The sequence below is a fragment of the Anas platyrhynchos genome, chromosome 3 (genome assembly GCF_047663525.1).
Source record: "Anas platyrhynchos isolate ZD024472 breed Pekin duck chromosome 3, IASCAAS_PekinDuck_T2T, whole genome shotgun sequence".
NCBI lineage: Eukaryota > Metazoa > Chordata > Aves > Anseriformes > Anatidae > Anas > Anas platyrhynchos.
In genome coordinates, this window is record NC_092589.1 from 4,747,677 (window position 1) to 4,772,684 (window position 25,008).

The window sequence follows — 25,008 nt, forward strand, 5'->3', positions numbered from 1 at the left end:
CAAAAACAACAAGGGTGGATTAAACTATTCCATTATTGCAGATGAAAGAGTTCTCCCCGACATCTGGCATATCATCTTCAAAACTGATATGGAACATTTCCATAAATTCAGCTTAACATTGTTTTTGTGAGTGTTCCAAAGTATTTTTAACATGAAGAAATAGCATGCAAACTAATTTCCTATTTGAAAAGTAAATGTCTTGTTCTTATTCTTTAATTCATCCAGTTATTAAAAAAAAAAAAAGAAAGAAAAAAAAAGAAAAAGATGTTCACTTAACTTGAAGCATACTGTTTTGTTTATTCAAGTTAATGGAAAAGCTAGTCAGTGTTTGATGTAAAGCTGCCCCCTTGCTTGAAAGAAAACCAAACAACTGGTTATGAATTATGAATATCTCCTAATAGTTTCCAGAATTATCTGAAGGATGTATTTTTTTTCTTAATTACATACACTTAAAAGTTCCAAGTTCCCTATTCATTTCCATTTTGTTTATTTCTCTCCTTGGAAACCTCATAAGCATTTTCCTTTAGCTAGGCTTGACTGAACAAAATATTACTGCTACAACCTGTAATATTAGGGAAATAAAGGCCTGAAAGCTTATTGTGGTTTTTAATTAGGAAGTTGAAGAATTGCTTATTAAATCCGTGCAAGCCCTTTCACAGCACTTACAGTGGTAGCTGCTGGGTCCCTGCAAAGGAAAACACTAAGATCCTACCCAAAAAGTGTGCTTCAGAGCACACTTCAAACCCCAACTTTTTTCTGTGTGGCCTCAGAATATCAGTTCCTGCAAAAATCCTCCTTTCTTTTCATGCTGGCATGTCTTAAATTGTTTTAGTCCTAACCAGACTTGCTCTTGTGAGGAATCAAGTGTCTCCTTACTGTGAGGGAGGCATCTCCTTGTGGGAGTTGCTGGCAAAGGCACCGCAACAGGGGATGCAGCCTGGTGAAAACCTCATCTGTCTGTGTGATGCTTCCATGGTATGCATGGCCTTCCAACATAAAGCAGCTCGTTATCAACAGAACAACATCTAATTAATGCAGCAAGCAAACTGATGCACTGAGCAGGAGTTGTGATATCCAACCCTATTCTGAAATACAGTAGCCTGATTTTTTTGGTTGTACAGACTTAGCTCATGAACCCACACCTGCCCTTTGCTCATGTAAGAAAAAGTGGCCTTAAAATATAAGGGACTTAAGATAAAAGATAAGGAACTGAAGATATTTGATATACGGGATGAATTTTATCAATAAAATCTTACTCTCCTTTTGCCTTTGCAGGCTGAATGAACTGTTTTAGGAACTGTAGTCCTCAAGTTGAGAACATTTAAGTTCAAGTCGAGTTCAATAGCAACTATCAGAAGGAGAAGGCTTATCTAAATGATATTGTTTTTAGCACTAATCATCCTATCTGTTGGCAGTACCAACACTCTGCAATCTCCACAGCTCCCTACGTAAATAAGCAGATTCCTGATGCTGTTCCAACTTCAGAAATGCCTTTGAAAGCACTATTTAGTTATGAATTTTTCCTACATGTGTTTCTTTTAGTGTTGCTGTATGCACTCACAGATGCTCTGTTTTGGAGAAACGTATCCAAAACTTAGCTATTTTTAAAGTATAAGCAAAGGCCACTGGCCTGTATTTTACCTTCTCATGAAATCAAAGTGAAACGGTTAAAAGAAATTCACTTCCATGCCTTCTCTAACTTTTGAGTGATAGAATAATAAAAGCAAATTATGGAAATAGTACTTAAAAAAGACACATCACTTGATTCAGTCCAAAATATACTCCAGGGAAGGGAGGGGATTGGAAGAGCTGGGATAGAAAAACACAATGTTCAGGTTGCACAGTTCAAGTGAAGTGAAATGGATGTGCAGAAGTTAAGATTGCTGTGACAATGTTAATTTGACTATGCTACAAACAAATGGTATAATATGGTATTGATCTAACAAAACCACCCAGAACTGTCTCTTGTACATTTCTGTCTGCCTTGCCTCAAGAACCTCACATTTGCATTAGGTGGCCCTCCATTTAAATTTAAGTGGAAAATCCAATTTTTCACGTAATTCTTAAAATGAAGAAGGCTTAAAATGAAATTTAAAAATCGTCAGTTTGAAAGAGAACATACATGAGATGAAGCCAAGCAGGATCAAAAGGGGGAAAGGCAGCTGGGAAAGAGAAACTTCCTCTTTGAAGGTAAAAGAAAATAAAAGGCAGAACGAATATTTATGAAGAAAAATGAACATAAAAGTTAAAGATGCATCATGATATGGGGGACTAAGTGGAAGCTAAGCAAAAGAATGGGGAAGGAGCAAGGCACATAGATAAGAGCCCCACTAATGCAGCTGTTTTTCACTTACAGAAGTAGTGTTTATTAAACACTATGGATGACCAAGGTGCTTCCATGCCCAATTTGTGCCTGGAGAGCTGGTAAGTACCTGTCAATGCGTGTCTGTTTTGCTGCCAGTTTTCCAACTCAAAGTATAACTTGAGCTGTCAGAAGAATGAGGAGATAGCAAGTGCTGAGGTGGTCCGTGTAGTGCAGCAGAATGTGTTCTGCTGGGCTTGTACGTGGCTGGGGGGTGGTGAGAGCAGGATGGGAACTCAAGGGCAACTGCTGTGGGCAGAGGGGGGCGGACAAGAAGGGTGCCTGAAATGATGCTGCAGGGCATGTAGTCTACTGAAGGCTGGAAGTTGGAGTGGTGCTTGGGAAGTATTTGTTGTTCTTTTAGGATTTTTTGTCAGGTTTTTGAAACTGAGAATTATTATTATTTTTGGATCTGAGCTAAGATTTTTCTGGGGTTTAGCCACATTTTTTCTGTGTTTGGGAACAAAAAAGAAAAAAGACGCTGAAAAATACTTTGTTCTTTCAATGAGCCAGTAATAAATAAAAACTAACATTTCCCAAGGAAACTTCTGTTTTTTAGAGAGCTATTTTTTCTTCCAAATTACTTTGCATTAAAATTGCGATCAACTCTGCTTTCAGGCTAGGGATCTGACTGCCCAGCTGCCTTTGCACAATCAAATAGAAGTAGCAACTGGGACAGCTTTTCCCTTTTCTTTTTTTTTCTGGTCTTTGGCTGGGAAGTTGCCTCGGAATAGATGCTGTGCTACCATAATCCTGGCACTTTCACTGACAATGAGATTTCGGCAGTATTTCCTAGCATAAGCAGAGTATTCCTGAAGTCTGTTCACAGGGCTGTCGGGATGGTGAAATGCAGCAACCTTCTTTTGTTTGCTTGAGCATGTGATTTCTTTTTTATACCTTGTGATCTTCACAGATTTCTGGCGAAGCTTAAAAGGTTAGTTGGAAGAGGGAGTGGCTACCATTTGTTTAGAAAATAAATAGAAAAAAGTAGGCCAAATACCAGTAAAGTTCCAGTTTTAAAATATTAAACTAATACACAACATTGCTGGCCTGGAAAGGTCAGATGAAGTGGGAGAAAGGATGTATTTAGAGTGATTGCCAGGCAGGACGTGGGATCTCTCACTGACTTGGCAGTAGATACTTCAGCTCTATTTGCTATTAGTGCTGTTTCTAATGCTCTATATTTGCTAACTTCTTCAGTTTGACAAGATCCATGCTTTATTTTCCAGTATTTACATGGTATTAAGCAAGTGTGCAAATCCATTCAGAGAGTAACCAGGGCCTACACAGCCTCCCCCCCCCCCCCCCCCCCTTTTTTTTTTTCTGCTGGTTGGTACACAGGATGCTCAAAAACGGGGAAAATGGAAGTTTTGAGGGGTTTTGCCTTGTGGTGTGCTATCAGAAAACAAAGCTATTTTGTGACATGCTTAAACTTGCTAAATAAGACAGAATAGGGCCCTTTGCTTCCAAATTTATCAGTAGGAATGAAGAAAGAAATGAAATGATTTCTTAAACAACAGTAGAGCTGTTACAATTTCTTCCAATGAAATGATAAGATTTAGTGAAAATGCAAATAGTCCTTTCTATGGACTGATTCTAGGGTACTTGGCTAGTGTAAAGCAGAAAACCTTATGCAGCAGCTAAATAATTGCTGCCACATCATCTAAGCACATCATTATCACTGCTGGATGAGATGAAAGGTATTTACAAATGAGAGTCTGCCAGGAGAACACAGCACAAGCTTGATCCAGCTCCAGCTGTAATCAATAGGAGCCTTCAACTTAACTAGAGCTTAAAGAACAAACTAACTACTTTTTGAAATGTAGTTTGCAAAATTAAACCTGGAGCTCATCAGAAGGGAGGTGCACAGGGATTTGTTGCCTAACAAAGCCCCTTGTTTTACTTCATGTATTCTTTGACGGTCCTCAAAGCTGTGCTTCCCACTCTGACGACCCAAGCCCTCTTTTTTTCCTCTGCCTTAATTCTCCCACTTTTACTTTCCTCCTGTTTTTCTTTCTCTATTCCTCTGGGTTCTGCCCTTCTAATTTTTCAAGGCAGAGAATGCGTCTTTGTTTGTGAAGAGCAAAGCAAGTTTATGGCACCCTATTCATTATATTTATGAATCATATCTAACTGAATTTTTCCCATAGCCCAAAGGTGGCTGTTTGCCCAAAGGCACTGCTCTCAGTGCCTGTATTTTCTATTTATAAGGTGTATTTTAGTTTACATCAGAAGCCGAAGGAAAGACTTCTGCTTGATATCACTTCTGCCAAATGAAACCCACAGAGAAGCTGCGGCCAAAGGAACTCTGTACAAAAGTTGTCTGGGCTCTGTAATTTTGTTCACGTGGGTGCATGGTAGTACACATTAGTTGCCAATAAAAACAATCTAAAATAGATACAGCACTGTGCAAGTCTCGGAATGATCTTAAAAAGTACAGAACGCAGGTAAGCGAGCATTGAGAAACATGCTGTCAAAAGAGTTTGCTGAGAACACCAGCTTTTGCAAGATGGTTGTGAAAGGACAAGAAGCTCCTCTGAACATCCATTCTACTCTGCACACTGGTGAAATTCCAGAAAGAGTAGTTTACAACACAGTTATAGAAAATTGTTGTTTTTGAAACTATTTGTGGTTGTGACAAAGTGTAGGCGCTCCCCAGAAGATGTTGACATTACATAGGCAGTATAGCTGAGGATAGCGAGGAATTAACCATTTCGGTCCTCAAGAAGCACACTAGTATTAGCAGATGCTCAATATGAGGCAAGTCTTTCTGGCTCTGGGTCACTGGTGGGCACTGAAAGCACCAGCAGCACCGAGCCTAGGATGCATGTAGCAGGAGGTCTCCTGTGAGACAGCTGCTCATACAGATGCCCATTCAAACCAGGCTTTTTGCCTCCAGAGACCTGCAGGAATAAATAGGAATTGTTTTTGTAGCAAATATGGGGAAGGGAAGAAACAGGCCCTGACAGATTCAATATGCTTTAAAAACAAACCAAACAACCAACCCCCACAACTTTGTGTTGTAAGATGTTTCTCTCGTGGCCCCAGAAAGAAAGATGTGCAGGAAGCTTTAGACACCTTCCCTGACAAGGTAGCTGCAAGGCCCTCCCCCCATTTTTTTCAGAAGGCATTTGGCTTGGTTTTCAGTTCATTCCTTCCCCTCTCTGAAAGGCATGTGGTCAAAGATTCTCATTTTCTTGCAGACTGAGTGTATGAGCTAACTGGCAGGGCTACGTAGCCTGTCTGCATCTCAGCGTTCTGAGGGATGCCCAGAACATTATCAGCACATCACTCTGCAGAACTGTTTCAGCACCCAGTTGTCTCTAGCACTATATAGACAGTCATAAACGTTTGGTTAGCATCTAATCTAGCCTTTCCATGACTGTTGGAGAGGTTAACTAATGAGCACAAGCCTACAGGGGAACATAAGGGCCTCATATGCTCTTGAATACAGGCCAATATTGGTTGGTCAAAATACATTTTGCTTATAACTTCTTGCAGGGTGGGAGAAGAGATTTCTCAATTTAAACTTCCATCAAAGCTATTGGAAAAAGCTGTCCATCACGCTCAAGTTTTTCATAGATGTCTTGCTGCTTCAAATACCTTCCAGATGGATTTAATTCCAGTGACTGATTGTCCACTTGGCTTTGCAGCTGTGCACTTCAGGGGAAAAGTCCACACCATGCTCATTCACATGCTGGATGGCAAAAAATGACTTCTGGCTCTTTTGTCATGAAAGTGCTATTTTCCAATAACCGATGAGGCTAGAGATGAACTAACGGAAGATGAATCTAGAGGATACTTCTTACTATCCAAGTAATGCCAAGAGCAAAGAATACAATTTGAAAGGTAAAGCAAGGAGATAGGTACCTATGTATTAGTGAGGTGGTTAATTTATAGTGAAGGAAAAGAAAAGCACACCTTTACAAACATGTTAATTTCTTACAAGTAGGACAGTGGGGAGAATTGCTTACAATGCTAAAGCAAAAGCATTTAAAAGTGATTTTTTTTTTTCACTAATCCTGTACTATGACTTTTGTTAACCTGAACAATCCAAATCACTGTCCACAACACTTGCTCCCCTTTCCAAGGCTAATCAAAGCCAAACATTGTATAAGCTTAAGCTATATAAGAGGTCTAACATTGTATTTTATTTCTTTTTGCTGCTAGCTTACAGGAGCTCTAGTCACAGATCAGGATTCCACTGTACTGCTGTTGGACACACTCTGAACCACAAAAGTACCACATTCAATCAGCTCACAGAGGGGTGAGTGGAGGATTTCACAGGATAGCAAAACCAGTCTGGTAGGTAACAATATTTTTGGCCTGTAAAGTATTTAAAAAGCTTTTGCGAAAGACAGTATTTCCAGAAAGTGACTACTGAAGAAGATGTGAAGTGTTTTAAAGGATTGCAAATAATGTGGGCTTAACTAGTTTGAAAACTTTTGAGTATAGCACCCAACTAATTCCACTGATTTAGGGGCTGCTTTTAATTAATCAGATGTTACTGTAACAATAAATATGCAAAACACTGATGGAAGACCAATGGCAAGATTTCTAAATTCCTCTGTAGCTAGATATATATTTGAACTTAGGCTTTAGCAAACTATTACTGTATTTGAGAATTTTAGACACACAAAACCATTAATATTAAAGAAACACCATGTCCCAGATAATAAGATAGGATATTATGAACTGATTTCAAAGTTTCAAAAAAACCTCAGAGAAATGAAAACTAAGTCATGAAAGCTCTTGTATTCTATTGTTTTCAAAAGCACTGGAAACTATTCAATGTTTTAGGATCAAGTCCAAATGATTTTTAAGGAGTTAAGTCTCATTTTCAATGAAAGGAAAATAAAAAGGAAGCAAAGCATAACAGATAAGTAATGGCTGAATACGTATTAAGAACATAAATTATTTCAAAGCAAAGAACAACAATCTCTTAACTACAAAATGTTCAGTAAATAGGTTAATTCTGAATACCTAGCTAAAACTCTCGGGCTTGACTTCTTACTATTTTTACTTGTGCAATTGTTCTTGTTAGCTACCCCATAAAGCTTCATACCTGTTGTATATATGTGTGCTTGCTCATGCCCTGTTGTGGAGACCAAACCCTCTTGAGCCAAAAAATGTAAGTGAGAAGTTAATGAAAAAAATTCTATGAGATACAGCCACATATTCTGTCACAAACCACCACTGATACAGGGATAATGTCTACTGGGATAATGTCTACATCATTCTACTCCTCGTAGTGAAGAAAAAGTATCTGATTTTCAGATCATAAAATTTTTGCAACTGAAATTCTAGAAGAGAGAATATTTTACAGAGAGGATACTGAGGAGATGATTATTGTAGTCAAGCTAGGCATCACTCTTCCTACAGAAGTGGCATGAAGTATCTAGTTAGCAACTGACAATATTTTTACATCTGGCACTGTAAACTATGTTCACAATCCTATTGACTCACCATAAATCGTACGTTGTAAAGTAACTAGTTTCCTAAAGTAACAGCTTTATTTCATTAACATCTTGAAGCTCACGTTGCAATGTTGTTAATTGTATAGTAATTTATCCAGGATCACAGCGTGAATTGCTGTTTTCAGTCAGTTTTTGGCACTTGTTGCCATCTTAAGTAAAGAAAAGAGGAATAGAATAAAGAATTCAGAAGAGAGAAAAATTACATGAAGAGCATCTAAAAGGGATTGTATTGCTAGATTTGTGACAAGCTGGGATATTCTGAATTACCTGAAAACTCTTGCCCATAGATGTAATTGCAAGCTGAATAAACAGCACTGTTCCTTCAGATTAAGGCTACTCCCTCTGATACTTGCAAGCATTTCCTACCCACCTGTGAATAGGATCAGTCTGCACTTGGTATTGCGGACTTGCTCTGGCAAGTTTTTTAGTGAGGGTTCTTTAAAATAAAAGTTCCTAGCAACAAGGTGAAGGACTAATTCAGGACAGCATTCCTATCCAGGATAGCATTAAGTAATTGTGTAAATTTAGGCATGTGCAAAGATGCCAGTGAAATTACTGGGATCCAAGCATGTGCTTTAAATGTTGGCACCACAACTAAATGTCTTAATATGACACCTCAAAGTACAAGCAGTGATTCTGTTTATTAAAATCAGTCTTGAATATACTTTCAGTACTTTATAAAAGGCTTGGAGTGGTTACTAGCTATGAATAAATCTGCATTTATTCAGTTTTTGCACAGCGAGTAGCGTAGATGCTGACTAGTGAAATTCTACATTTTTTCTTGGCTTGTGAATAGATTTTTTTTTTTTAACAAACTGAAAAAGCTGCAGAAGTTCATTTGTAGCAAGAGTCAGGCCATGGGAGGCTGGGAATGACATTCAGCTTCTGGCTAGCCAGTCTGCTTTCCATGAAAATGTTTTTGCTACTCAAGGCAGCCTCAGAATTTCTACCTTCCCTTATAGAAAGCATATCCTTGCCTTCACCTTTGCAGGGAAACAGTCTTTCCCATAAATGCAGTGCGGTTTTATAAAAATTTCAGTTCTGAAAAGTACAGTCAGAAATCGTGGTAGGTAAAAACCAAGAAAGTTGTATAATTAAATTTTATGGAAGAAAACACAGACTAAAGCAGGAAAGCAAGCCAAACATTAAACAATATGAAAGCTGAAGGTTTTCTTGGGTAACCTGCTGCTGCAGTTTGTTGCTACATCTATACATATGGTGACTTCCAGGAGAAAACTTTCACTGGTGACTGGCACCCTCGGTGTGCTACAGCCAAATGGAGTAATTCTAACTAGATGGATAACTAATGCTGAGGGACCAGTGCAAACAGGCTGGAAGTATAATGAAAAATGGAAAGGAGGAAGTCTTTGCATCTTTGGCATATTCCTGCTGTTGGTATCTATCAGTGAGTTGAAACAATGGGGTTCTGACTGGTTAGGAAAAACCCTCCTCATCATTAGGGCAGTCAAGGAGTGGAATGGGTTGCCCAGAACTGTTGTGCACCTTCCATCCACAGAGGTTTTCAAGATGTGACTGGATAACCTCCCTGAGGTCTGAGGGTCTGATGAACCTGATCTGACTGCAGAGCTGACCGTAGTTTAAGTCCCTTCCCACCTGAGTCTACAATTCTGTAAATACTCTAAGTTATTAAGCAGAACAAAGAACTGTGCCGCTTCTTTCTGATTTCTTACAGATAGTGTTGTTCAGGCAGCAGTTGAGTCTAGTGAGGTTTCTGATTAGAAAAAAAAAAAGGAGGCTGAGTCAGATTTTTATTTTTTTTTTTTAATGCAAAGTAAGCACCAAACTGAAATTCAGGACAGCTGTGAACTGAGAGCAAAGAAGCTGTAAGGAAACCATTTGGTCATCACTGGGCTAAATTGTGAAATTTGTGCTAAGAATAGTTAACAATGGGACATAAGCATTTAATTTTTCAAATTAAGGACAAATGATAGGCATGGAAAAACCTGCATATTATCATTCCATTTTTTTAAGGGCTGTTGTCTATCCAACCCATCCCATTTGCATCCCAACGGGACAGTAATGCTGTCTTGAATCTGACTGTGTGACAGAGACCGTTCTGTAACTTTATGCCATAAAGCTGGAGCGTGCTTTACTTGGTGCGTGCAAGAGCTTCTGCGGTGTTCTGCAAGGACAGTCCTGAGCTGATCCAGGCAAATCCTGCGGCTGTCTCGCTTGGGACGTTACGGCCAAATACAAATACAATACAGCCAACATTTGTGTCGTCTTTCTGCCATTTTTCATATTTTTAGATGTTTAGGATCATTCTTTCTGGCTGAACCCCCTGAGCGGCCATTCAGTCTGTGAAAATCCCAATTGGTCCCATTGGTCTCTTTAATATTGTGCTTTCAGCCTACTGATCATAACTGTCGTAGGAGTGAGACTCCACCCTGAGGACAGGGCGCTGTGAAATGGCTCCTCAGCCCCTGTTTGGTCACAGATGAGGCATGTGGATGGAGCCCCCGGGGCTCCCACAGCATCGTAGGAGCCAGAAGTTGCTGAGGCCAGTTTTTGGCTAGGTTGGACAAGACAGACACTAACACAAAGAATCAAATGCAAAGAATGATATAAGAAGCTGCTGCTTTTGTCCCAAATGGAACATTAAACACAGCAATAGCGTTGTGTAAAGTGTGCACTCGTTAATGTATGCAACTGCATGCACTACTAAGCTGTTTACAGCAGGACAGGTTCATACATATTTATGTTGTCCAGAAAAATGAAGCCTATGTAGGGCCTCTGAAAGCCACAGCAGTACAAAATGTCACTGAATTCCAGTATTGTATGCTTTTCTTGCAATAACAAACTGATTCCTATGATGAAAGTGTTCTGATATCAACTCCTGATATCTTTTTGATATAGAAATATTTTCAGTTCCATTTGATAGCTAATGATTAGATCAGATTATTGGTACATCAGTCAGAATTAGAGAAATGTCTGTGGATTTTCCAATGGTTTTAATTTTCAGCAGAATTATACAGGCTTGCTCTCTTTAAAAATAAAACATAAAATCTCTACTTTCTGCAGGTCATAGGGCAGGGAATGGATACTCAAGATCTGCTGTCCACCAGAAAGATTAAAGCTTTGAGGAATGAGCTTTATGCTTAGCACACAGGTAGGAGTCACTGCAAAGATGGAAAATTTGCTATTGGAACATACTGCAGTTCTCAAACTGGGAAGCAGAAGATATCTCAAAGAAGGGTACAGATATTGCCACTCTAACTGCCAACAGCTAACCTTATCCTGACACACTTTAATATTTAAAGATTCCCTTGAACATATTAGGTTTGCCATCTGTTTCAAAAAAAAAAAAAAAATCTTTTTTTTTTTTTTTTAACTCCTGACTCGTCTCCCTGTACAAAGTGTCCAGAGCCTTGTTTAATCAAGTTCTTGAATTCTTGGCCTCACTTGTATCCTACAGCAGTGAGCTCAGGAAGTGTTTCCTTTTCTGGGGTCGTCCTTCTATACAACCTTTCAGTTTCATAAACAAAGTCTGAATTGTTGTGTTGCAAAGTGGGGAACAGAGCAGTTGCAAGGTTTCTTTCGCTAACCCCTTTATTTCTTCTTTGCCATGCTTCTCATCTCTTTTCACAGTCATTAAAACCACTCCTTGCTCCCTAACTACTACTCTTGCTGTGAACTGCTCCTGTTTCTCAGTATTCTCCTTGAAATGGGATGAGCAGTATTGCAAACAGCCACGTTCCTCACGAGCCATTTGCTAGGTAAGAAAATCAAGCAAGTGAACTGTTTCTGCATCACGAGCAGCCACTTGCACAGCTCCGGCTTCTCTGCTGGCTGGGGAATCCCCCAGGAAGCTTTCACAAGGGTGGAGAAAGCGGAGACAAGATCAAGACCAGTGCTCTAAAGCTGTGCTTAGGGGAAGAGTCTGAGGGTGTTCGAGGGTGTTGCTGGGTGGATCTCCTTGGCTAGTTTCTGATTTTGGCTTTATTACATGGCTGTGCTTTCAATTTATTTCAAAGGTGCCTGGAGCCTTATAAATCTGCATACATAGTAAGGAAGAGATTCTCTTAACGGTAAATACAGAAATTTGAGTCTAATCATAATGGAGAGAACATTTTGATTTAAAAACAACGAAGCAACCTCCTCATAATGATACAGTCTAGAAATGGAGAACTTTCTCTTTTATAGGCATATGGAGCCACCATTTCTGACAGGAATAATTTATCTTGGAATTAAAAAATAAGAAGCAGCCCTCTCCTCAAAATCATCCATGCACTGGGTAACATTAAAATTTTCATATGTTTTTTTGGATTGTTTAAATAATGGTCATTAGTGTTTACGGTGGAAAAAAGAGGTGGTTTTCTCCTCTATCCAACTTGTGGCACACCAGCCTGCTCTTCCAGCTCAGGATCCTTAGAGCTGTAATGCTCTGCAAGCCCCAGCAGTCAGTGCAGCATCCACCACTACTGGATTGCTGACTGAGACCTGCCGTTTTTATCTGCTTGTACAATGCTCTCTGCTCTGGGCCTACAAGCATTGGCAGTATCTTTACTTGAAGTCTTGCTTCTATCCATAACTTCTTCTCTACGCAAAGAATGTACAAGGAGTGAACCAGAAAGAAAATCTGTCCCAGTCCTACAAATTAAGCCAAGATTGTGGTACATCTAGACACAGAGTAAATGCAAGCAGGATGACTTTGGATGGGAATTTTTTTTCTTTACCCTTGGGAATGACTTTTGGATTTTGCACACCTTCCTGATTTATTTTCCAACAACTTCTGGAAGGAATAAAGAAATAAAGTATCTTTCACAGCCTATAAGGCAGATCAGTGGGTACTCTGAAGCTTTGCTTATTTCGGATGTGACTATGCATTGACTGCAATGCTGTCTATTGAAATATTGTGTTTAACTAGTCCCAAGTGTGACATTGTTTCATCTGGTTCACCTCTATCATCTGAAAACTATGTAGGAAACTTGTTCCTGATAAGAAAGTCCTTTGAGAACACATTCATCTACTGAGAAAGCTCTTTGAGTACAAGAAGATAGCAAAAGGATAAGGGAGATATTGTAATATAGGTGGCAAAAAAACCCTGTAACAAACTGATGAAGAACTGCTTTGAGGTACTTAACAGAGATTATCTATTTGTTAAAACGGTGCTGTCTTCACCAACATAGATGAACTTCCTTCAAATACTGAACTGTATTTGTTGCTTCTAAATATGTATTTAATTCCAACTCTCTCCTAATGCATCCCAGATACACAAACTTCTCCGCTAAGTTTAGGTGAGAAGATTGCTTTTCCCATTGTTTTGATTGAGATAGTTTTATAACCTAGGTCAAGTTAGCTAAAAACACACTTATCCTTCTGCTCATTTTGCTATGTTTCATTCATTTTCCTCTGTACAAGTCTATTAAATGTTAGCTTACAGGCAATCTCTTTAAAACCTTATAGAAAACTGTCACCTCTCCTTGCATTTTCCAATTCTAACTACGTCTGTTAGAACAGGCAACTATTACAGCATTGATAAAGACTTCTTTTTAAATTGTTAATACTAAAAAATACTCAGTAATTGACTCTCCATACTACTTTTTTCTAGTAGGTTCTTTTTTTTTTTCTTTTTTTTTTTTTTCTCTTTCTCTAATGTCTTTTAATTCTTGTGAATTTGAAAAGCAAACTTCTAAATCTTCCTTATTATAGACACCTGCTTTATACAGCACTGTTGCTACCAACTTACCAAAATTTTTCTTTTCTATTGGTGCAGGTCACCGGTGGTAGTAGAAGTTAGGTGTCCATACTATCAAAGTAGATGAGATTATTACTTACTCAGAGGAGGCCAGCAAAAGTCTAGTTTCCCTTTTAAAAAACATCTTTCTGAATTAAGATTCATGGGGTGACAGTCACCAACCACTTCTAAAACTCAGGCTGAAGAATTTGTTGGACAACGAACATTCGTTAAGCCATTCAGGCTCAAAACTCTGAAATTGCTGTGCTCTCCACTGTTTTCACTACCTACTGAGGTTTCACTGCACACATTGTGACCAGTTACCTGTTAACAGAAATCTCATGCATGCATATGAAAATTCTGGAACAAGTTCTGCTTGTACTCAAGAAACTACATGGAACATCTGTTCAGACACGGACTGAACACCCTCAAGTGCAGTGTCACATTTGCTTATATCATATTGTACCGGGTCATGCAATAGAGTAGAAATTTACCCCAGATTAAATCTAGTTTGTAACAGAAAGTCATGTCTTCTCCTTTTCAAAACTTTTTCAGATGGGTTTATACAATGCCTAGATATTTCCCCTCAAAGGGCTGAATTTGTTTTATCAGGAGTTAATAAAGACAGATTCAGAGCTTTCCAAAGTAAACATCCGTTCCTGAGTGATGCACCTTCATACACTGAATCCTCTATCATCTTATTTGAGAACTTTAATTATTTCTGTGCTTAGCCCTCTACAGTCATCACCACTGGCCTTGACCAAGCAAGCAGCATTTTTCCCATCTTCAGAAACTATTGTTTTGACAATAAGAAATGAAGATAAAACTGCCTTGGAAAAACGAAAACAAAAAACAACATACACAACACAAAAAATGCTTTGAATTGCAGAATGAATTATTAAGCAGAATAGTTACGGGGCATTTTTCAGTTATGTTAAGTTACTTATTAAGATACTCAGGAACAAGTAAAGGTCTACTGAATAGCTAATTCTAAAAATGGTTAATTAAGAGATTAGGATGTATTATGCCAGAAAAGGTCTAATTCATTTCTGGGCCTCAAGAACCTTTTCTTTGTAATGTAACTTACAAAACCGTGTCAAATGAATATTGCTTTCTTAGTATCTTTTTCAGCTTCAAGGCTTCAGATTTTACTATATAGATACACAAAACAGAAATTAGACATTTCTCCACTATACTTACAACAGAACCAACTTCTAACATGTTTTAACATGATTTTCAGATCAACAAATAAAATACAAAAATGTGAATTAGTATAAAAGGTATTTTATAATAACTACATGCATACTAAACTGTTTCATAACTCTGTAATTTGCAAATCCCTCCTGTATTTTTCGTAAAGTTAAAATGTAAATGAAAGAATGTATAAACAAGATTCTTGTGCATTTAGCATTTTTTTCCTGGTTAAATTTTGCTTTGCATTGAATTATGGCAAATAGCTTATTCTCTAAAACTATAGCTTTCTGATAGCTTTCTGGCTACTAAGAAAAAGCTTAGCAAATTAAAGATGAAAACAGATAACTCTGAAATTTGAACCTTACACAACTGATTACCTATTCCATATATTCTTGTCACATACAGAGAGAAGACATCTTGCTGGTCAAGTTCAGATCTGTGGGTCCTGTGAATAGATGCAAGTGAACTTTGACAGGTATGTGGCAAACTTCCCTTTGATATGAGAATCTTTCTGTCAAAAGGATGCTTAAATTTGTCTGAAGTATTCTAGAAGATGCGTAAATGATAATAATCCAGAAAAAAAATAGCTCAGAAAGCCTCACAGAGTGAAAAGGATAAATATTCTTGAAGTGTAATGAAAGGAGATGGCCAAACTCAACTTATATGAAACCATGAATAAAATGTAGAAGTTCCCGCTCAGTTAGCACACACAGGACAGAGGAGTTGCCATGACAAAGTGCTGTACAAAAATAGTCAACTATACCACAAAGTATGCAGAATGTTTAGGAAGGAACCTAGTAAGGTGAACTCCAAATTACTCTTTCATTGCGGTTTCTAGAAGACCAAAAATAGCTAACTGGTACAGTCCTACAACACCATGTTCTCATTGTCCTGGATGATTGGGGGGTGGGAGGAGGAGGCAAAATAGCAAGCCTAAACAACACAGTGAATTAGTTCAAGTAGCGATCGAGCCTGGTTCACTTGGCTGTACTACAGCAGATGTTTTCCTTAGTAAAGGGTATGCAGAGCAACACAGGCATCACTAGGTCATACAGTGAAGAATCAGACCACTTCTGTATCTGTGGGTAGCTTTGCTCTTCCTTTAGGAATATTTTAGCACATATAGAAAGGCAAATATAAATAGTAGCTATTTTCCTTCTTTGCCAGCATGAAAAAGAAATGAAGAAAATCACTTGGAAAAAGAATAAAACAAGGAAAATAGCAGTTCTGAACTTCAGCTCTTGAAGCTAGTTCTCCAGCTTGCTACATTAGCATCCCATCATTGGAGATGTGTAGGAAATGTCTTGGACCTTTAAAAAGTATCCATCAGTAATGCTATGATCTTTCAAAAATGTTCTAGGGTTAGAAAAGGTGACTGGGTATAACCCAAAATTCAAAAATGAAAATACAACATAACACTATGAAAACGCTGTAAGTAATCTAATGCAGGAATCAGGTTTGAAAGTAGGAAAAAATGTTGGTTGAGAAAAAAAATTACCTTGAGCTAACAATAAGGAACAAACACAAAACCTTTCTCAGCAGGCTAAAGAACTATAATGTAGTAGTTTGGGATGAAATAACTGCAGGGCTGCTCAAAGCAAATAAATAAACAACGCTATAATTCTTCCATGAAAGTATGGGAGAAAGAATCTATCCAAAAAGTGACAAGCTCAAAGCTAGCCTATGTTCTCACTGATCATTTTTATGGTCCCCAGTGCTGTCAGATGTAACAGATGACAGGCATCGGAACGATGTAAGGTTTACTGACTTTTAGGATGCTTTTAACTGAGTATTTGCAACAGATACAGTGAATTCCTTGCAGTGAGGTATAAATACCGTGTACCTTTTAACAGGGTAAATATACTGTGATGCCCAGTTAGGATCAGACATAAAGCATGTTCCTCCCCTTTGCTATCTGATGTTACTCCTGATCGTTATGAAAAAGACCTCCAGCTTGGATCCTGAAATTCTGAGCAAGGACAGGTGGATGAAGATCTGGACTTTCTTCATGCCTTCTAAATACATCGCTATGTTTTGTCTGTCAAGGTATCAGCCTCCTCAGAGCTGATTTACAGTCAACAAATGAAACCCCAAAGTATGAAAGTCAGTGTGGCCACTCTACATTTCCATTTTTCTTAACTAAAAAGTCATAAGAAGTGCTAGTGAGTTTACTTAACTTGAACCTGAAGTCTAGTAATTGCTTACATAATCACAATTCAAGAAGCTAAGGTAAATACAACTTTCGGAAGCTTGCCTGAATCTGACATTTGGTGTGATTAGCATATGGTGTGAATCTTTAGTGGCAATGTACTGAGCATTTTCCTGCAGGGGTCAGAATAATGGAAAAGCAGTAAGTAACTAAAGGAAGTGAAGCAGCTGCTAGTATTTATGCTTGTGATGGATGTTCACAGTAAAACGGTCAGACAGAACAGAGGATATCTATCCAAGGTCTTGACATGACACTCACAGCTGTGCAAATAGCACAGATGGGAAGATGATTTAGAGTGGCCAAATCTTGAAAATGCCCAAAAACAGGCCCTCGGGCCTTCAAAACAAGATGTTTTTTTGTGACCTCCCCTCTGGTCCCTCAAGACTATTAAATAGGTGCTCCAGAAAGGACTCTTTGCAGCCATTTCACAGATTAACAGCTTGAACAATTGGTTCAGGATGGGTTGATGAAAGATGATCTCTGCGTGATGTACCCAAATGTACAAGAAATTAATTGTCTTCTATGAACACTCAGTACAAAGAGCTGTGAAAATGTCAGCTTGTATCCTTCTGTGGATTCTCTTAGATCTGCAAAATTCCTATGGCTTTTCCAAGGAATTAGTATTCAAATGGCACGCGTAACCAGGTCAGTCTCTTAGGGTGGCTACTGCTAGCAAAGAGTATTCTCCACTTGCTGAAGTACTGCAGCAAACATGTACAGATGAACTTCCCCTGAATAAGTACTTTGATGAACTAATGGCAATTTTAAGAGTACTCTTACTTTGGATTGTCTTCCTAAAATAGATGACTGCACCTTATTTTTTTTCTACCGCAACCTTTCTCCTCACCCCACCCTCTGACTAAAGAAACCGTTCAGAGTAACAACTCTGGAACTAAACTCAACTCAAGCTCTATAGTCATCCTGAAAGTAACTACAGAAGTATTCCTAAAATACAAGAAGGGAGAAAACTTGGGATGCTGCATTCAGGATTCCAACTGCGGGCATCATTTTACAAAACACTCCCCAAAACATTTCTGGGGCTAGCTTAAAGTTATAGCTGTATTCTTGTTATGTATTTTAGTTATTATTAGCAAATAGTCCTGGCAAATGGGAACAAATGTGAAGTCGATGCAGAGGTTCCAAGGCCCCGGTCTTCCTTTTTGAGAGCATCCAAGCTCTTTCTAGTTTGCTTTTAGAGTCTCCATGCTCAGTAGTGGCTGTGAAGTATTATCAGCACTCCTGCAGTGCATTTCAGGTTTAGTTTCCTCTGAACAGGATTGGGTGTGTGTATTCCAAGACTGCTCTGCAGGGCGACTCAAAGCACAGTAAGGGGAGCTCATTAGAAGGTGTGTTTCAGAAGCTTGCTCTACCCATGAGCCAAAATGTCAAGGCAGAGTGCCCTGCTGCAGGCACGCCCAGCCTCTCCAGCCTGGCCTGGTTCTGCAAAGAGCTGGACTCAGTGAACCTGCAGTTATCCCAGTTGTAGCTTACGCACTTTGTCTGCTAGTTACACATCCCTGATGCATGTAAGTCTTATGTAAAGTAATTTCTGTATTGAAAACAAAACATTGTGAACTGTTTCCCCTTGTCCCTCTCCTCCCTAAAAGAAGGCATCTAGAGTTGCAAAATTTAGACTCATTTAGACTTACGTAACTTCTTGAGGTAAAAGCCTAGATTGAGTATGTTAAGTTACTTTGAAAATTACCAGAAAATTGAATAATAAATCCTCTGAACCCTACTGATGAGGAGACTCCTAAAACAAATTAGCAGGAAAAAATAACTTTTTTTTTGTGTGCATGCTGTGGTTAACTCATTTCTTTCTCCTACAAAGATAAAAAAAAAAAAGCAAACATCCACCAAGTCCAGGCAGAATTATCTGGAAAGTGTCATTTTTTTTTCTATATAAATGCCTTGATCATTTTGTTACAGACTCTCTCCCTTGTACTCTGAAGTTGCAGCAGCACAAAAATTTACAGGGAAACTCTGTAAAGCTGCAGACTGTATATAGGCAGCTAAACTAGCTGAGGCTGACCTGAGGAACCAAAGAGCTTGATTACTTTATTGCCAGCATGATTGGAGCAGGGGTGGGGGGGTGTGTGGGGAAATAATCTTTTCCTTTCAAGTTCACATGTTACTTTTTTTCCCCACCTCCATTTAAGTGTTGTGACATTCTAGGGAAAGCTTGCAGTTTCTTCCAGACTAGATTTGACAAAATTGCATTAATTGGGTGACTTTCTTTTGATTTCAATAAGAACAGACTCAAATCACAGGGCCAAATAATGATTCAGTCCTGTATGCAGGCAACAGAGTTCAGGTATTTGTTTATTATGAGGCAAAAAAAAAAAAAAAAAAGCGTCTGAAGGTATTAGCTAACTCAGTAATTTATACATAAATATTTCTTACTGTTTTTGGCTTTTCCTAAATTGAATGATATTCTGACGTTGACAGGTGAGAATGAGTTGTTTTCTAAGAATGCTGGCAGGTGCCACAAGGGAATCTACCTTGTGACCAGTTTCAAGGTAAAAGCAAGTACAGAAGTGACAGTGAGGAAGAAACTAACTATAAAGAGCTGGGGTGGAAAGGGAGATTAAGGTCAAAATTACCTTAAATTCTTCACTTAAATGTTTTTGGTTGAATCAGAGTTAGTACATTTTCTATGTAAAAAAAATCTTCCTCCAAAATAACATCCCCTTGGCTTTCTCATCATTTTTGGAGGTTCCTACTACCTACTATTCAGATACAGTATGCTGAGAATTTCCCAGAGAAACTTTGCTTCCCACACTTCTGACAACTACAGTTAAACAAGACAATGTTTCTGACTGATAGCAGTTATAGAAGTGACTTTTACATATATCAGAGGAAGCTCCAGTCATTTCTGTGAGGTGTCTTCTGCAAGACAGTGTGCTTTGTTACCAGTTTGCCATGAATGCTCTTAGTCCGTTACGTGGTCTCTAGTAACTACAGGTATGCATCGGAGACAAAAAGCTCTAAGCATTGACAAATATTTTAACTTTCACTTGTTTTCTTACGGTCAGAGGTAAAGAAGGTATTAAGTCTCTCAGGCACATAGCCATGTTTTGTTAGATTAAGAAGCACAGAGACCCCACACACCTCCCAGACTGTTTCTTGTTCCTCTCAATAGAAATACAATCTGGCCATACAGTATCTTGCCTCACCTTATGAAGAAGCTCAGCACATCACTGAAACTACTTATGCATAAGTGGCATTAGTCATGTTTGACTGTTTATTTCAAGCACAGAAACCAACTTGTGCGTTTGGCCTATCGTACTCTCACTATTCCATGTTTAAAAAGGGAGTGGACAATATATTATAACAGAAGGCCCCTAATACACTAGTATGATGTCAGTAATATAGCTCCTCAGAGCATGTTATTGTTTTAAACAGAGGTCTCTACACTTTCACATTGGTTATAAAATACTTAGTGCTGCTGGACTGGAAGGAAAATGTCATACATCTGCAAACAATTAGAAGGAGCTGGACTTCATATTTGATTTACTAAACAATAAAACAAGCTTAAGTGTGACTATATGTGTAAGTTACACTCCCTAGGAGCCTCAAGCAGTTATCATAGCAAAGTCTTTTAACCATAATTAAATAAACCCACAGTGGGATCATTGCTGATCAAAATTATCTTTTATAAGATATTTTCAGCAGTGAAGATCACAAAGTTGAATGCATGCTTTAAGTGCTCTGAAAGTCCTTCATCCTCTCTTTCAAGCACACTATCCACTACACTTTTTCCAGCTGGAATTCGTTCAGTACAATATATTTCAGCTTTTAAACACCAATATTTCCATACTTTCTGCATTTAGAATGAAATTTTGGCACAAGGAGATTAGTAGCAAAACTCTGACTCAGTAAAGCCTGAGATTTCACCATAGTTTGTGTGTCTGTTAGTTAAAAGTTCTGGTACTATAACAACAACAGTTAGTTGTTATTATAAATTAACCAGAGATTTGTAAATTGAATATAAATATTTAGATGCAAGTTTCAAGAAGCTAAAGCATGGAAAAAAAGATTATAATAACGTATCATAAACAATCTTCTCAACAAAACAAAAACCCTAACCACTTGTCAGTCTCTAAGTTAACCCCGTTTCACAATTCAGAATAAGTAAGGCATTGGTACTATTTGCCATTAAACTTTCCTTTTTATCACTTATTGGAGCACCTGAAGCCACCACAGCTAAAGTTATGTTAATGCTTGGAACTTTTCTAGCATTATTTTCAAATGCTGTAAAACATCAATATTATGTGCTCTAGCAAAAGCAGTTTATCACAGTTCACCAGGGAAGATAAGCATCACAGTACTGCAGTATCACCTGGCGGGGGGAATGCTGGATCAAACACAGGAGTCTCGTACTCTGTTTTTGGTTCTGCTGCTAGTTTGTTAAGGTAAACTGAGAAAAAATAATTTGTCATCAAGGAAAAAATTAATGCCAAAGATAACTTCAGATGAACACTTGGGATTAAGAGGATATCATTGGACTGACTTCCTTTGGCAAGCTCTTTACTTGACATTCTTGAATTAGAGCAACAGAAATACTGAATGTTATCAGATGAGCCAGAAATGCAACTCTGAGGCTTTGCCTATGAAAATAACTTATCCAATCTCCATGATGATTACTATGCTTCAGAAGCACCGGGCATTTACTTACTAGTGATAAATAATGTTCTGTATACATCAATACCAGGGAGAAAGGAACTACCACTGTATAATACAGCTTGGCCTGATTATAGTCACTGAAGTACTATTTTATATGATTATACTGTTAAGGGCCACAAAAATGGAAAAGATGAACGATGGGGTCACATTTTGCCCTCTGTTTGCATGGGTATCCCACTGACATGCTTGAAAGCCAAATTATGAACAAGGAGTAGAATATATTTTTATGAAAGAAAACAAAACAGTGGACAAAACATTTGTTACTTCAGCAAGTATAAGAGTAAACTATTTATATAAAATAATAAATGAAACAGTCTTAGTTTACAGTAGTGCTTGTGGGTCTGGTTCCTGAATGCATACAATTAACATTGCTAATACCCTGAGAATTTTGGCACAGCGTGCAGTGTATGTACACTCAGATGAAAGGTCTTCATTGCTATAGTTTCAGAGCCTGGCTAGACTATGACTGGAAGTAAGCTGGCAGGGTCTCTGTAGGACTGCTTCCACAGAGATCAGAAGAGCACAAGATGTTCAGATGTTTGGTTCCTACTGCTTGAGAAGTATCCCCCATACAAGTCTGATTGACATAAAACAGTGTATTGTTCTGCATTAAAATCTGATATAATCAACAGCTCATACAATGTTTTTTTTTTTCTGTTCCATTCAGCATTAACTTAGTGGAAAATGCATAGTTTTGTGAATCTTTACAGCTTATCTACACTATGTCCAACTATGTTGCCTACTTTTTTCAAAGCACTGCCTCTCCTGGACATGTTTGACTGAAGTTGCTTACTTGCGTTAAAGTTTTGTTTGGTTTTGTTTTTCTTTACCATCTACAGAAAACAGAATTAATTGTACTCATTAGCCTGAAATAGATGGAATAGGTTGCAACAAACTTCAGGTTCTGTTACCTTGAACAATAACATGATGCATGTATTTTATTTAGAGACCTTTAGGAGGTGCATATGGCACACCTCCAATTTGATGGTGCACCAATACATTTCTAGTAAGTTCAAGTTAGAGGCTGTTATTTTCTAGGCATTAGGTTTGCTATCACATACGCTCTGGTTATACTGAAAGGAAAACATAGGGCAGTTTGCTTACCTTGGCACACATTGTGCTCACTTTGCTCATACCCAGCTGCACACTGAATTTGATGAGTTGGATTTGGAGGGGCACGGTGAGGATCAGCTGGAGTCCGTCGAATGACATTGTTTCGACCACTAGTGGATTCAGCTGCTGCTTCTTCTCGCTCATTTACAATAATTTGGGCTGTTCTGGGTAGACAGAGGTATCCTCCATAGTGGTTAACACATTTCATTCCACCTTTACATGCATCTGGGACTATTTCACATTCATCAATATCTGTGGTTAGCAACAACACAAGTCATGCTTTTAACAGTTGAATCCTCTGCAACAGCCATTAATACAAGTAATGCAATGAAACATGCAAGCACACTCCCTTGTCTAAACCAGGGATGTGAGAACACTGAAATAATTCCAACAGCAAGTTTTTGTTTGAAAATGATTTACTGTACCTTTGCACCGTTGCCTAACAGGATCCCATTCATAGCCATCTGTGCATTGCTATAGAGAAAAACGGGGAAAAAAAACACAACAGTAAAATACTATGCTAGTCAGGAATCTTTATTTTGGAAAAATAAGCATATTTCAATGATCTCAAAGTTTTACATTAGGAGAAAAGCAATGTTTCTATAACTTGGAAAGCTAAAAAAAAGGTTATTAGTACAGCATTGCTGTGTAGGTAGAATGAGAAGCATGTAGAGATAGAGCTTCTATTCGCAGCAAGTTCCTAAGGTATTGTTTGCTGAGTAGGTAGACTTTAGTGGGGATGGGGAACAAAGCAAAAAAAGCATCTGCCATTGGTTACTGGCTGACTATAATTTTATTTATTTGTTTTTTTTTTAAACTTTGTTCTTGTTCACTGCTTTCCAGGAGTGGAACATCTTTCATTCTTTCATTCCAGGGGCTTGCCAGAGGGACTAGTGGACCTCTGTCCCACCAAACTTCTTCCTCTCTCCCATCAGCACACTAGCAATGGGGAAAGATCCCATGACAGCTGGAAATTCATTCACATGCTTTCTAACCATGTGACTCCAGGAACTGCAGTCTAGGAAGAACAATTTATATTGCAAGACATACAATAAATGGTTAGAGTTTATAGCAGCAGGACTACTTATATAAATAAAACTTGACAGAATTCAAACAAGACTATGCTCAGCAACTATTCATATCATCGTAGACTGGTAACTTCAGAAATAATTTTAAATATTCTCCCTGGCAATTGAGGCAAATATCTTCATTATCTCTCTGCCCAAAAGCATTAAAACGTCTACAGTTTTAATCACAGGTTATAATTAGAGAAACTGATTAGTTAAGTACAACAATGGTGCCAACTACAGCAGACATTTAAAGTATCAGTGAATCAACTGAGCTGTACCATGCGGGTGCATATGCATCCTGCACTGCTTAGGATATTATTTTAATGGCCCCACAGAAAGGAAAGAATTGAGTCAATTAACGTAATTAGCCACAGTTAAGCAAGCTAAATCTTGTTGCAACTCCTCCACTGTAGAGAACTGTTTAAGTAACAAGTTTGACCTTCTGGTGCTGAGATCCACTTGTTCCATTTACAATGCTCAAGTTATTTTGAGAAACTTGTTACAAACAGACACTGACTCAGCAATAGGATTGAAAATATGTTCTTCATTCGCAGGTGACACCAGTGATCTGCCAGATGTAGCAGCGAGTTGGAAGAAAAAGCCTCCAATGTTACAAAGGGGTAAGTGGACAGCAAATTGTATTACAATTCTCAATCTCTGAAGGAATGACTACATGCTGAGTTGACAACACCGAAGTTACTGTAGCTATGAAAACGCAAACCCAAAGGAAAACAGCTAATTCATGCATCTACTGAATCACCCAATTCCTGTTAATGCACAACAGAAGTTCTGTCTATTTAGTAGTAAGGAGCCAAGTCCAACTATTACTGCAGCTGAAGGAAGTTTTACAATAGAAAAGGATTTGGCCCTAAATGAATACAATGTACGTATGAGAAACAGTAGCATCCTACGGGTAACATGTCCAAAAGCTAAGTTTCATTGTTAAGTTTACATGATTAGAAGACTGATCACTGAAGCACCTGAATGCTCTTTGAAAACATATTATGGGAACCCAGATCACACAGGCACGCTAGAAATCTTGTATTGTTATAAAAAGAAGTGTGCAGACACACCAGAAAAGCCCTATTAAAAAAAATAAATTGTAGTAAGTGCTGAAAAGAATGGGGTTGGGATCCCTATTTAGTCTAGATTTTCAAAATGTACTTATTTCTTCAGTTTCTGTTTCTGTATAGGAACTT

The 25,008-nt window shown here is 38.3% G+C and overlaps 2 protein-coding genes and 1 long non-coding RNA gene across 5 annotated transcripts in view; 2 read left to right on the forward strand and 1 right to left on the reverse strand.

The window, feature by feature from the left end:
* The window catches only part of EFEMP1 (EGF containing fibulin extracellular matrix protein 1), a 48,934-nt gene that overhangs the window by 22,267 nt on the left and 1,659 nt on the right, over window positions 1–25,008 (reverse strand). The window contains exons 3-4 of the mRNA XM_027453261.3: window positions 23,165–23,213; window positions 22,731–22,991 (exon numbers count right to left, since the gene is read on the reverse strand). Of these exons, the coding sequence (XP_027309062.1) occupies window positions 22,731–22,991; window positions 23,165–23,213 (310 nt within the window). The remainder of the gene's footprint in view (window positions 1–22,730; window positions 22,992–23,164; window positions 23,214–25,008) is intronic.
* Window positions 1,959–11,368, forward strand: LOC140001979 (uncharacterized). The gene is made up of 3 exons (XR_011807813.1): window positions 1,959–2,424; window positions 6,533–6,667; window positions 10,882–11,368. It is a non-coding gene; the product is annotated as an uncharacterized lncRNA (long non-coding RNA).
* CCDC85A (coiled-coil domain containing 85A) overlaps window positions 15,159–25,008 on the forward strand; it is a 185,526-nt gene continuing 175,676 nt past the window's right edge. For 2 of the 3 annotated variants that reach the window (XM_072035092.1, XM_038175790.2), the window contains exons 1-2: window positions 15,163–15,206; window positions 24,364–24,429. The gene's annotated coding sequence lies outside the window, so the exon portion shown is untranslated. Of the gene's footprint in view, window positions 15,207–24,363; window positions 24,430–25,008 lie in introns of all 3 variants that reach the window. The other variant, XM_072035093.1, reaches the window with a different exon arrangement.